General features: G+C 39.7%; 2 protein-coding genes across 18 annotated transcripts in view; one reads left to right on the top strand and one right to left on the bottom strand.

Moving 5' to 3' along the window:
* Positions 1-1,892: 1,892 nt before the first annotated feature.
* Positions 1,893-9,959, bottom strand: slc46a3 (solute carrier family 46 member 3). The gene is made up of 6 exons (XM_044221556.1): positions 9,809-9,959; positions 9,008-9,220; positions 6,945-7,827; positions 5,987-6,070; positions 5,580-5,736; positions 1,893-4,314 (listed from the first exon to the last, which is right to left on the bottom strand). Exons 2-6 carry the CDS (start codon positions 9,197-9,199, stop codon positions 4,197-4,199), a joined length of 1,434 nt encoding a protein of 477 aa, XP_044077491.1. The 5' UTR covers positions 9,200-9,220; positions 9,809-9,959; the 3' UTR covers positions 1,893-4,196.
* Positions 9,960-10,097: 138 nt separating this feature from the next.
* The window catches only part of synj1 (synaptojanin 1), a 28,483-nt gene continuing 24,076 nt past the window's right edge, over positions 10,098-14,504 (top strand). For 16 of the 17 annotated variants that reach the window (XM_044221549.1, XM_044221551.1, XM_044221554.1 and 13 more), the window contains exons 1-5: positions 10,098-10,285; positions 11,284-11,441; positions 11,667-11,753; positions 12,172-12,439; positions 12,689-12,914. In XM_044221549.1, coding sequence (XP_044077484.1) covers positions 11,318-11,441; positions 11,667-11,753; positions 12,172-12,439; positions 12,689-12,914 — 705 coding nt within the window. In that variant the 5' untranslated portion in view covers positions 10,098-10,285; positions 11,284-11,317. Of the gene's footprint in view, positions 10,286-10,434; positions 10,459-11,283; positions 11,442-11,666; positions 11,754-12,171; positions 12,440-12,688; positions 12,915-14,504 lie in introns of those variants that run through there. The other variant, XM_044221538.1, reaches the window with a different exon arrangement.

Below are 14,504 nucleotides of genomic sequence, written 5' to 3'. Positions count from 1 at the left end.
GGATGAAAATAAACATGCAGTGGATCCTGGTGTGATCATGTTATCCTCAAATGATGAAATCACTCCAGAGTGGGAAGCCCCTCTATTCCCCCTTTAGCTTCAGTCACACAAACCACCTCAAATGGGTTTTTATATTATAGTGAATTATCTCCTCCTGGGGAGCAGAAGGTTGAGATAAAGAGAGGTCTGTTAGCAACTTACTGGATGAACATCAGAGCTTGAGCTATAGGCGATGTGATGTGGTGTGGTGCAGATGATCATACTGCTGATTCAGCTAGTTTGGAAACCAGAAAGCAAAGACCCCCGATCCCCTGCCTCCATGCTCAGCCAAACTTCCCTTTAATCCTCAACGACCCCATGCACGCCAGACACACACAAGCCACCACCACGACTGTCTCCCCCTGAGCTCCTCACCCCTGGGAAAACCGTCCCCTCGCTTGCAAACTCTCGTCACTGCTCACCACACCTCCATCTCTAATTTAACCAGAAACCTCATGTTTGGTGCCAAGCAAGCCCTGCCTCAGATGATCCCTCATGTAACCTCCAGCGCTGAGAGCTTCATTCAAACTCAGTGTCAACATTACCTTACAATCAAGCTGCAGTCACAGCTCTCAAGACTTGAGGGTGGAAACCAAATAACTGCACATTATGATCAGACGTCATTTGGGTTTCCGTGAATGAAGCCAATTCAAAGTGACGTGCCATGTATACATTTTTTAAAAAGGGGGGAAAAAAGGAAATTGCACACACTTTAACTGGCATGTTTTAACTGTTCAAAAGCAACAAGATTTAATTTCTCTGAAGTGCGAGGAGGTCTGCTACATGTTTTCACACTGACCCAGCTTGGTCCTCATCTTAAACAACCTTATCCGAGTTGTGTTTGCTAGTGTCTGTCTACTCTATTCTCATGGAGGTTTTCCATGCTCCTCTGTAAGTCACATCTTTCAACACAGTTTAACAGATAGAATCAATGTGCAGATGAAACATCCCAACAATAAACAGACCCAATTTAAAGCTGATCTGATAACTATACCCATGATGCATCATGTGTAAGTCTAATCTGATATGTGGCATATTCATGTGAGGGTATTATATTACATCATTGCCATCTCATCTATCTTTTGTGGTGGCAGACATTGGTTACATGCTTCTCTGTTTCCACACTAACCCAGTGGTCCAGTAAATAAGCATGCCCTGCCAGGATTTCTGATGTCCATTCATCATCCATAGGACACACACTGTTTGCATGCTTACACACTCTCCTTGAATCTCACATCTCTCCCAGAGACAGGGCGAGTCTAAGAAAAACAGGTTTTACATGCATGCATGTACGCGCAATAACGACCCTTCTCTGTAGCAGACAAAGACAGGAGGTGGGAACTTTGGAAAATTCTGTACAGGAAAATCAAATACAATAACTTTGAGGTGTGAGACGAATGAGGGACAGTGTAGAGCTAAAAATGGAAGTTTTAGGAGCATGCACTGGAGGAAAAAAAGGGCTGACTCATTTTTTCCCCAGATTCACTTTAATCAACAGAATCAGTCACCAACATAATTTCAGATATATTAATTGCACTTGGCAACTTATATTCTGCTAAAAATGAAATTTTTCTTGTATTAGGGACCATGATGTTGTGTGGAGACAACTCTTATAGCTATCAGACCATTAAATTAAACCGTGGCTGCGCTGACAACATAATCAAGTTTGTTATGGTTAAACCTAGAGTTGTCAATAGTCCCTTTGTAGCCTTTAAAAAAAACAGGGAATCTAGAGCAGAGTAGCTACACTTATGCGCAATGAAAAGAAGTGAATACATATAGATTTACAGCTACATTTGTGAGTCTTTAACAATTTAATTTATTGTAAGACAGCATAAAGAATTAAAAAAAAGTCAGATCTTAACATCCTTCCTTTATTTCCATGTCTACAACAGCTGGTATTTTATGTAGGGCTTTATATGCCTATGTTGCTGGCTGATGATGATGTAGGTGTAGCATGTCAGTGTGCCTGTAAGCCTGGACCAAGAGTGACACTTAGTGGTCAATATACAAAAGACAGCGTCACTTTTTTGTTCCTAACCTCACAAGCATGGGAATTAGAATCAGTTTACTCTTACCCTTGGACACAGACTTATTAAAACATGTCAGTACTGTGACTCAGCATACAGATTTAAATAAGAGTCAAGCAATAAACACCCACAACTTTACAGACAACCTAAAAATTAATGCATGAAAGCATTATATTTTGTCGCTGCTGACAGGTGACTCTGTGACTACAGAAAAATGAACCTTGCAACAGAATGAGCATGCTGAAGTCTAAGCACAGAGCGAGGGAAGTGTAGTCTGAGAATCAGACTGAACTGCCATTTTGTTTCACTTCCTTCAGTCTGTTTGAATCACTGAACAAATCAGAGATGTGGATGCAATGTAGAGGTCTAGAGCTAGGCTGAGAACACTTTTGTCTTACAATTGTGGGTGTGAACTTGATTGTTCTTGTATTTTATGCCCTTTTGGATGGTTGACAAGTATGTAGTAAGTAAGTAAGTTGAACTTAAATATTCAAGGTTTTATTTGTTAATTTAATTTCCTGATGGTGTTTCTTTTCAAACCCAATGCTAGACAGACAACAAAGTCTGCTTATTTTTATTGACTGAAAATCTAGTTAGTCAGGAGGCTTTCCATCAAGTAAAGATCTCCCTGCAAAAACACCCAATTCTTGCCAGGGAGAAGTATTTTCCAATACTAAATCACATTATCGCTGTTTAGGACACAGCACATAAACCTTCATTATTGGTGGTTTTAGCAAGCAACAGGATTACTTGTCCATGCAAACATAAAGAAAAGAGTCTTTCTCTACTGTTTTTTGGGACGGTGTTAGAGGACTTCATTGCATTCTCAAAGAAATTTCAAAATTCATTTCTTTCTTTTTTTTGTTTTTTTAAATTGTACTTTCACAAAGACATACACATAAAGGAACAGCATAATACCACAGGTGAAAAACAAACATATGACAAATCTAAACATTTGTCATTTTAATTGTTCGATTATTTGCACTTTTGAGAAAAAACACAAAAACACTAACTACGTCCCAGTGTTTTTATGATACAACATTTGGGAATTGAGTCACAAAACAAAATTACACTCTGGAGTTTATCATCTGTGTGGTTACTAAAGTCAAAAATAAATCCATAACCACCCAAAAAAAAAACTACAAAAACTTATGGGAAGAGTCAAATTCCCAGTGGGTGGTCCACCAAAAACCATACCTAAAATGTCATCTTGTTTTAATGTAATAGTTTTGGCACAATAAAGGGTAGATATATAAAAATTACATATTCCAGACCAATTTGATATACCACCCACAATTTTTCATCAAAAAACCTTTGAAACATTTAATGTTTAAATGTCGTCTTTTTGTAATTTTAACTTTATATGTTTTTCCCGATATTGCTTAGGTCTTTTCCTTCCTTATCATACCTTAAATCACAAAACATTAAGGTTAGAGGGCAACCATAAAAATGTATGTTCTAAATAGATTTCATTCATTTCATAAAAAGCAGTGATTGGTTACTTTTAAAAATCCCTTCCTCCCTCTGGGGGTTACTTGCTTCACGGTTTTGATTAGTTTGACATTCTTTATACATTCTTAGAACAAGTGCCAGTGGAGCTCTTTGTAAAGACATTAACTAACATTGCACTAAAAAGGAGAGATAAACAGACAAGTCAGTTCGCATGACTGGAACTCGGAAAGCAAATATTTTTATAATTGCAAATCATATCACACTTTAAAAGTGTATGAAAACACATGAATTCCTTTTGAATATGTTAGTAATGTCACAGTCAGACCATTCTGAGGTATAAATAATGTCTGGGAATACTAACACACCATTCTTAATTGAAGACCTATTAAATTTGATGCACTGAAATGCTTTATATCCTATTTATGCTACCATCTTGACATGTAACTAATCCAATAATGTTGAATTCACTGTTTCAGTTTGCCTACAACTCTCTGTTGTAACGTCATAATATTAAAGTTCAATAACACAAACAACCACAGCAAAAGATATGAATTTGTAACCTGCAGAAACTGAAAACAAGAGTCATTGAGGTACTTTTGAAAAAATTATCTTAGAATTAATGACTACAGAATATTTTTTTTAAAGTGCTGGTGAGGTTTTGGCAGTCTATGTGGCTCAGCTAAGAAGAGGACTGTTTTCGTTCTGATCTTCAACAGGATCCTCCTCCCCTGAGATGTAAGGCTCTGGCTTTTTGACCTCTTTGGCAACATCCACTCCTCTCAGACCCACCACCCTGAAATGTGGAAAAACAGGCATAAATGAGGCAGGAAAATATGGGATATATTACTGTCCAACTAAACTGGGCAACTGTCTTCTCAGCAGTTTCAACATAGCTTCTCTCTACACACCTGCATCAGCTTGCCTGAGTTAGAGACATTTCCAACACAATACAACAATATTTTTAGCTATCAAAATCACTGATGTTTCAAATGTTACAAGACCTAAACCCCAATTGGAATATGTAAACAAGAGTTACAGCGTTCACTGTTGGCTTCTGCCACTGAAAGTTCAAGGAACGTATTAAATGGGATAGTGATTTTAAAAATGGCTGCAACATACAGTACAGGTTTCAGTTGAGATTGCTGAACCAGTGGCTTTGTTATTCTATAACTACCCACTATGTAACAGAAGAAGCATTGCATGTGATAGAGGTTGATTCACTCAAGGAGTTTTATGTTTCACGCTACACCTCCCCGACTGACGCAGCAGCACTACTTTGTCAACTTAGTGTAACAAAACAAATGTAAGAACATGGTATACCACAGATAAGTATCCTTCTATCGCATTTCCTCCATTTCTATATAACACAGCATCAATGTTGATGGTGTATTAGTCAAAATACAAATTCAATTTGACAAGGGAAGTTGGATGTGATGATTGCAGGAATGAGGAACTGAATCATCCTGTTTTCTGAGAGCCCAAATCAAGCACAGTGTTCAACTTTTCTAGTCAAGCCAAACTTGCAAACAGTGACTCAGCAGAAGAAGAAAAAAGAGGTGTTTGTAATGCAACTCTATCCACAGAGTACAGCTCTACACCTGAAGCATATCTACGACATAAACTGCTCTGTTTTTATTGTAGAATGAATGAATAACTTTGGGGAGAATACTCTCTGAACACTTTATTAGCTTAAATGAAAAAGTTCTCTCTCTACAAGTTAGTTTGCACAGCACCAAGAGAAACAGCAGGTTTCACTGACTATTTCTGTGTTTTGGTCAAGTCATCATCGATCATTAATGCAATTCTTTTAGAGGGACACTATTATTTTGTGAATGTTGGATGGCCCTTGAATGTATGAGGAAGCTGCTACATGTTGATTTTTATGGCATACTAAAGTGAATGGAGACCAATAGTGCCTAGAAGGTACAATAGGAAATTAGTTTGGAAAATTATGATTGTATGCTTTAATAATACTATTTGCACTATGCAGTAAAACATGCCAAAGCGATGTATGGTGATAATGTTGTGTTATCTACATTGGCAACATGATGAACTTACCCTAGAAGAAACAAAGGGATGACACAGAGTCCTGCAGACAACAGGAAGATGAAGCCAGGGTACCATGCCACCGTAGCAGCGTAGACACTGTTGAAAACTGCACTCGATACATTGTTAGTTAAACTCTCCAGAAAGGAAAGACAGGCAAACAGGGCTCCTGCAAGAACACACCCAGGAGAGAAGAAAAACAATTTTTAAGAAGTGGCAGGGTAACTAACAACAGGATAGAGCTAAAATAAAACAGTTTAGTTCCAAGATTCCCCTTCGCTCTAAGGAACAGAAACTTGGAGTGCTTTGTTTTCAAGTGCATCATGAAGTTAATGAGGCAGGCAACTCTTCAATAGACTGTGACTCTACAAACACACAGACACGGCTTTGTGGCACCTGCAAAGTCGAAACCCACTCACCCTGCTCAGACTTTGAGATGATTTTTGACATCATGGAGCGTAGAACAGGGAAAGGCATGATAGACAGAAGCATTGGGACCCTCACTGTGGTAAACAAATAAAAGAAGACAGACATTATATTACGCATCATAATGCAGGGAATATAATGTAACCCCATCAAATTGTAAAATACATACATTATAATTAAAGTAAATTCATATTTCAGTTGTTTAAGGTTATGTTTGCAAAAAAAATGCTAAACATTATAAAAGTGAAAAAGTGGGGATAATGGCTAAATGACAGTTTAAACAAACAATGCAGTGATAATATATCATAACTATATTGTCTTATCAGCTTAGTGGAATCATCTAATAAAATACACAAGGTGCTATAACCCTAGTAACATTTCTACACCTTGTAAATGTGGTAGGAAAGGTGGGTTCTGTCAATCAGTAACCTGTGAAACTAGCATGTAATGTTACGTAGATGTTAACATTTATGTAATTTTCCTTTTTATATTACTCTTCAGTATGGCCATTATATTTCTTTTTCTGCAGCTAAAAATATATGTCCTGTCTTTTTACACCCATTAACTTTAAATAAAACAGAGATATTAACATTGTCTTACATGTGTGATGGTTAGCAACACTGAGGCTTATTAGCTAGTTACTAAACAAGGAGATAAGGCCACAAATCCTGTGCATAATTTCACAACACAATTTCCAATATCTGACATACAGTAGAAGGTGAAACTAATTGATCATTCTCCAGCATCCTCATTAAACTATTCAACATTACCAAACTTGGTCAAGCAAGAATTAAATCAGGTGCAGGTTTTAATTCAGTTTCTGCACATACATGACCTTGTAAACAACTGACAGACAAGGCTTTAGTCTTTTTTTTCACTAAACAGGAGATTCAAAACTATTGGTGCACTACTGGTTTAAGCAGCACAGTTGTTATGGAAGTTTCTCCTCACCTATAAACATCAGTAAAGTGGTCTTAGCAAACGCCAGCAGGACCATGCCTGATATGACGGACAGGATCCCCATCAGGACAATGAGCAGCTGTGGCACACCACAGTAAGTGAACGCTGACACTCCCACAAAACTGACCAGGAACACAGTGGTGGACAGTGCTGAGCCGTAGCCAATCAAAATCTCAGTCCAGCACAGTGGCTCATTGAGCTCATATAGTGTCACCAACGAGATCCCACCCACATAGGCAAAGGAGAAGCTGGTGAAGATGAGCATCAGAAGGACCAAGACAGTTTTACACCTGCAGCTGGCCCCTGCAAACATCTGGTAGACCCCATAGATCATCTGTTTCAAGGCTGAACGCTGAGGAGACCCATCTAGAATTATGGCATCAGTGGGAGCCTTCTTCACAGTCTCTTCAAGGATGAAAATTGCATAGAGCAGGATCATACACTGACACAGTGCAGAGGTTACAAAAGGCCAGTTAAAGCCCGCAGCTCTCAGAAAGTAGCCTGTTGATATTGATGCCACCCCAGACAACAGGCCAATCATCATGTCCAGTCCAGCCATGCGCAGCGTCTTCTGATGACCATCCTCACACAAATCTGCTATGTAGGCGAAACAGCCCCCCAGAAATGTGCCCAAGCCGCCAAACAGAGAACTGAGAAGCGAGGAGCCAATGAGCAAGTAAATGTTGAGCTCAAAGTAGGACACTGTCAGGAAGGCCAAGGTGTAGATCAACGAGCCAATCAAAGGCATGATGATTGTGACCTTGCGTCCTCCCCGGTCACTATAGGCCACAAGCATGAGAGTGACAACCAAAGAGGGGATTGTGGAGAAGAGCTCTGTGTAAAGGGAGAAGAGAGATGCCTGCCTCTGTACCACCTGGAAACACAGAAAGAGAGAGCATAGTTTAGTGTCTAAAAAAAAATGTATGGACTGACACTGGAATGTCTGGATTTAACTGTAATAGCAGGCCTCAGGAGGCAAAAGAACGACCCTCAAGCTGGCAACTATCCTCCAAACAACACAAGTTAAACAGAGATAGTGACTATCTAATGTCATGAAACCAACACAGGATGGAAACACTTCGATTTTGCAAACATTTCATGTGAGGTTTTTCTTATTCAGGGCGAAAGGAGCAAAGCTTTCGACAATGCAACAGGTGTAGGAGTGGCTATTTTCAGACAAAAAAAAGGCTTTTCTAGATCAGTGCGTTTGTTCTCACTTCCCTGTTGCGTTTCACTCTTCTACTATAAATACATGATAAAAAAACATTACTAATACTTTTTGCAGAAGAATATTTCTTCTAAATCCTTCTTATAATGCAGTATGACTTGGTGTACTGCAGACTTAATTGCTGTGAATTAGCGATTAAGTGATTTAATAAGATTATCACTCTTTGGCAAAAGTGTTGCTACTACAGAATGTCAGTCAGTGTCTTTACGAGTTCAGAACAGTAAACTTTAGTCACAGGTCTCCCTTGCATATCACCTTACGGCGCAGTAGCTGAATCAGTTCTTTTTACCTGAGCTGTGGGATCTGGGGATCTCAAAGGGTTATAGGAAAACGTATGCTGTGTCAGGCTAAACACAGACACGGATAGTTGCTGAGATACAAACTGCAGTTGTGTAAGACTAGACTGCAGGTTACTTTAGGAAGCCTGACTTTTTGCTGTCAGTAAGACATTTCTTTTCATCAACACACAGAAACCATGACACAACAGTGACTGAGTCAGCGTCACATGCATGTACAATGTAGGAGGCAGAAAACACAAAGGAGAGCAGAGGCATTTTTCTCCCCCCTCTCTCTAAAGTCTGTGTAAAAATAGTTCCTAAATAATATTGATAGTATTAATGCCCTTACAAAATTTCAGTACTTTTTATACTGAAAATGTTACACAGGTGGATAATGAAAAGTCAATAAGTACATTAATTCTTAGCATATTTTAAGTGGAAGGAAAAATCAAATGCAACATGTTCCAAATATTTGTAATTGAGAATACTCATTTTGCCTTGAGTTGCTTAAATGCATGCTCTCTTACATCCAGTGATTAATGACTAACCTCATGGTAGCTTGAATGATTGCTGCTGCTGTTTGCTGCACATCTGGAGTTGTTATCAGAGATGGGATAGGTGGTATTTGTCAGCTGCTGCCAGAGCCTCCGGTACACATACTGCTGCACGAGAGGATAGATGAGAAAACTGGAGAAAGCGTACAGGGCAACCACCGGCTCCACGAGGAAAAGACCCTTCATTTTGAGGGGCTGCAGGATTCCCTGAAAAAGACATGAAGAGGATTAATTTAGCGATTAACATGAGCACAGATAATAGGGTTAAAAAGACAGGTTAACTGTACGTCTGAGCAGATATGAGGTGGGTCTTTAAAACATATGACAGTGTATTATAAGGAACTGCCATTTTTGTAATACACAAAAAAGTAACTAATTTAGAATATTAAACATCTCGGTAAAGATTATTCTGTTGTTGAAAGCCGCAACCTTCAACACTTGAACTGAACACTTCGACGTTCAGGTTACAGTGTGCAGGGTAAACAAATGTTAACCACAGTATTCCTCTTTAAACAGCACAAAACTGATTCATAAGACAGGTTCTACGTGGAAGTGCAGATCATATTTGTTTGGTTGTTTTTGCCTTTTGAGGATCATCGAGTGAGAGAGAGTTTGCACTACATTATCGATCCAACATTATCTGACAGTTTGAAACAGTTTGGTTGTTGCTGTAAATACAGAATGCTGCAGGATGAGCTGGGATAGGTTAAGATAGCACACAATGGAAGAGAACAGCTTAGCCTTAGCCTTATTTTCTTATAGGATGTTGACAAAAACATGCAGTATAACACCCACCTTTTAAATAGTCGCTTGGATCATGTTGTAACCAATAAATTAACCCCTGCAAAACATTGTTTATACGAGATTAGTAGGAGCTCTTGTTTTATACAGACGTGCACGGGGTTATTATGAAACACTGAGGTCCCGCCCCTCACCATATACGATTGGACAGTATACTTCAAGGCTGCGTTTATTCGACAGAGGAACTGTCAGTCATGAGTTAAAGCGGACGAGAACAGTTTGTGACTTTCTGTAATAAGCTCTTTATTGCATATTAGCATGCGTTTGAAATACCTCTAAGGGACGTTCAGGATTTAGCTAACAAAATATTTTATTTACGTACTCTAACTACTTCCGTAGCACACGCTACCATTTCACTAGGTATTACGGTAACGTGAGGTAGGCGTGCTTTGCGTCGGAATGTACCATTTTGCCAACACACCGGGAAGGATTTTGTTGTGACAGCGGAGTAACAACCCGGTGGGGGATACGGTAAGGCGAAATCTGTTGCCCTTCCGCTTTGTAATTTAAATCTAACCTACAATTGTAATATACAGCAGAAATGTATATGATTGCACGGGTTTATATATGTTTCACATGGCCGAGTCGCTCAAATGTAGGATGTAGGCATTAATAACTGTCAGCTTATCATCTCGGACGTGCAGGTATTTACCACCATCAAAATATCGCCAGCTAGCGAACCATAGCTATTCCTGTGATTAATTTCGCTAACTTAGCTAACGTTATCAGCTAGCGTTAGATAGGTGAAAGACAGCAAGCTGTTTTCGCTTTAACATTTTATCCCTCTTGTTTTCTTAGTTGGGTCCCCAGTCTAGCGTTAAAGCCAGCTGGCGGGCAAACGTTAGCGTTAGCTTCGCCTGCTGCAGTTGAACTACAAAGTCGTGACTGTCCGTGTCAGGATGGATGATATATCAGTCCCCCGGCCTAACGTTATGTCTCACAGTGCTCCTGCTGCTCACAATCTCCAGCTACCTGCGATATTCAGTTTAAAATAAGATTAGTGTGTCATATGTGTGGGCCTTACCTATGTCCGTAATTGATAGTATGTTAGGCACCTGATTTCGCAATGTTCGCAAGTTTTCTTGTCTGAATCACGCAATTTGTAACGTTATTGTTTAATAATGTGACAAATTTCGTCAATTAGTAGGGGATTCATTAGAAATTCTAAAACTTAAACCCAATAATGCATTTCCCGCAGTCAAAAGTGGTGTACAATTATTTACATTTAGTTTTTGTAACGTCTTGATATTTGGTTCAGTCACAACGTTAGCTATACAAAATTGAATAACTACATTGTTGATCCAAACATCTTAAAAAGCAAGCGCTGTATGGTCCGATCATACATCACCTCTCCATCAACAATAAATAGAGCATACAGCTCTCTAGTAGCCTTCAAATTACAGATATTGTGTCTGATTGGGAATGTCTCTTTATCTGATCTGCTGTCATTTGTTCTTTTTGGTTTCCAGGTCATAACATAGGTTTTTTCATCTTGGATCAACAATGGCCTTCAGCAAGGGATATCGCATCTACCACAAGCTGGACCCACCTCCCTACAGTGTCATAGTGGAAACTAGGACCAGGGACGAATGCCTCATGTTTGAATCGGGGGCTGTTGCTGTTCTGTGTAAGGCATCTTGTTTGAATACACTGTAGTGACAGATTCTTTAAACTCTTGCCCCAAATAAGGATGCTAAAAGGGAAATACAGCTATAAGAGACATATCATTGACTGTCAAGTGATGGACGTGATTCTGTGCTATGATTAAGTCACAGGCTACATCTAACTTAAGGTTTAAGGGAGAGTACTACTGATATTTTCTTTACATTGTGTTGCTTTTGTTTGTCTCCAGCTGCAGCAGAGAAGGACGCCATTAAAAACGCATACACCAAGATTGTTGATGCCTATGGAATCCTGGGCGTCCTCCGCCTAAATCTAGGTAAGCTACAGAAACGTCTTCTCTATTCATTGCTCCTTGTTGCAGAAATTTCCTGGGTCCAGTCCAGATTCTGACCCCCAGGTTCATGTATGACTGTGAATGCCCTCTGGTTTGTAGTCCTGGTGCTGCTTACTTATAAGCTTCTTTCTCCTGTCCTCTACATGACCTTGAAGGCTCTTGTTATCACAACAAAGAAAAAGCCGCATAAAAGATTAAAGCTCAGTCTTATAGATGGCTGAGATTGGACTTGGCTGATGATTTCTTATAAAGGAGTGGCACCAAAGTTTAATTAACCATTTCCTGTGCAGTCTCTTAATTCTTATTGCGTCCAACATTTTTTCTTTACAGTCCACCATATATAATTTTTTCCTACTCATGTCGCCTTTCTTTTTCATCATACTCCACCTTACTTCTGCAGGTGACTCCATGCTCCACAGTCTGGTGGTTGTGACAGGATGCAGCTCTGTGGGGAAGGTGCAAGATTCAGAGGTTTTCAGGGTCACACAGACAGACTTTATATCGCTGAAGAATGATCCAGGAGACGAAGACCGGATCGCTGAGGTGCGAAAGGTCCTGAACTCAGGACACTTCTACTTTGCCTGGTCTTCCTCTGGAGTCAGCATGGACTTGAGTCTTAATGCACATCGCAGGATCCTAGAAGACACAACAGATAACCGCTTCTTTTGGTAAGAGCATGAAATGATTACTGTTCCAAGGTTATAAGGAGACTAGTAGGCAGGTATTTGGCTTTAAAAATCTCTGAAGTAGTAGATATGAACTAAGTACGTGTTCTGCAATCTGCACAGTCTTTGTGGTGAATGGTTCTTCTAAATGTGTGATATGTTGTGTGATTCGCAACTAAAGTGTGAAATTTCACTGTTCACACTGAATTTGTCTTTGTGTTTACTGTTGTGTCTGTCTTTATGAACCAATAGGAACCAATCTCTGCACCTGCACCTGAAACACTATGGAGTAAACTGTGATGACTGGCTGTTGAGGCTGATGTGTGGTGGTGTGGAGATCAGGACTATCTATGCAGGACACAAACAGGCCAAGGCCTGCATCTTCTCCCGCCTCAGCTCAGAGCGAGCCGGCACGCGATTCAACGTCCGAGGAACAAATGACGATGGACAGGTGGCCAACTTTGTGGAGACTGAACAGGTGACTCAGAGCTTTGGCAGTTTTATTGAATCTCTCTCCTTGTTTGAGAGGTGTTGTGATGAAAGCTGGTGATCAAAAAGTTTGATACTGTAGTTGCATCAGTTTCTATATGCTCTGTGCACGGCAGTACTGTTAGGTGCCAGTCAGAGCAGGCCAGACAGGAAACAGAGCAGGAGGCAGTGACAAACATATGCTGCCACACACTGAAAAGCTTTAGCCAATTTGTTTTTGTTTGTTTACTTTTTTCTTTATTGGTGCAATATAATAAAACAAAAGACATGAGACAATGGTGGACGTGTCAGAATGTTCAGACAGTAAAAAAACTGTTTATAACATCAAACAGTGTAGTTACAGATGGGATGGGAGTGCAGTGCCAGGTAGCGTGGAAGTAGTGTCAGGGGTGTTTGTGTGTAGTTAGAGCGGGTTTCAGAGTGTGCCAATCCCATTTCAAACATTTTTTGCCCAGTAAGGTGCCTTCTGTGGATTACCTTGTTCTGTATGAGCTGCGTGTTAGTGTTGTTTGTCATTGAGGAGACATTTGTGTCAGATTTGGGTCCAGAAGTCAGCATTGGGATTGACGGATAGATCTTGTTGCCAATTTATTGATGGTACGGATATTGTTGTGTCGGATTTGGATATTTTCTTAGACAGGAGTTTTTTTGGAGAGGTGATGTTGAGAAAATCTGAAACTAATAGCTGAACAGGGATAATTGAAAACATATCATTTATTTTGGGGTGTATTGTTATTTTGATTGTTGCTATTCTGCCCACGATGGATATTGGTAGAGTTGTCCAATGTTGAAAGGTCATCATTTATTGTTTCGAGTAATGGGCTAAAATTCAGATAAAACAACTCTGGCAGCTTGGAGGAAATGTTGATTCCTAAATATATTATATTACCATGCGCAGTGGGAGAGGTGGTGTTTGGGCTGCTGCATCCCAGCCATTTGTGCAGAGAGGGAGGATAGTTGATTTAGCCCAGTTGATAGTGTAGCTGGAAATTTTAGAGAACAGTTCTATGAGCTTGATGGTTTCTTGTAATGATATTGACGGGGTTTGGAGGAAGCGCAAAATGTCATTTACGTAAAGACTCATCTTATGTTACCTGTAATACTGCTATGTCGATGAATGGGTGCTGCTAGCGGTCAGTGAAAATGGTGAATAGAGAGGGGGAGAGTGGGCATCCTTGCCTGGTGCCCCTATGCAGTGTGAAGCTTTGTGATGTTAGTCTGTGGCCATAGGTGATGTGTATAGAATATTACACATTAATAACCCCAGTTAATAAATAATAGGCGGAATAGTCCAAATGTTCTTGGCCTTTTTACCATGTATCATAGGCACATTTGTCACATGACCTTGGTTAATACAGTCTATTTAAACACTGGTTATCTATTGACTGTTCAGGAGCAAAACTGTTGCTGCCTTGTAGTGAAACACTATTTCTCCAGCATTTTGTGCTGTCACTGTGGAATGAAATTGTTTAACAATGATAATTATAGATGTATAGTTAATATTAAAACTTATAGGAAAACCAGCAGGATGGTGGTGATGATGATGATGATGATGATAATAATATATCAGCACACTGAT

This window comes from Siniperca chuatsi, linkage group LG14 (genome assembly GCF_020085105.1).
Source record: "Siniperca chuatsi isolate FFG_IHB_CAS linkage group LG14, ASM2008510v1, whole genome shotgun sequence".
In the NCBI taxonomy this organism is placed as follows: Eukaryota; Metazoa; Chordata; class Actinopteri; order Centrarchiformes; family Sinipercidae; genus Siniperca; species Siniperca chuatsi.
This window is presented reverse-complemented; position numbering and strand designations above follow the sequence as displayed.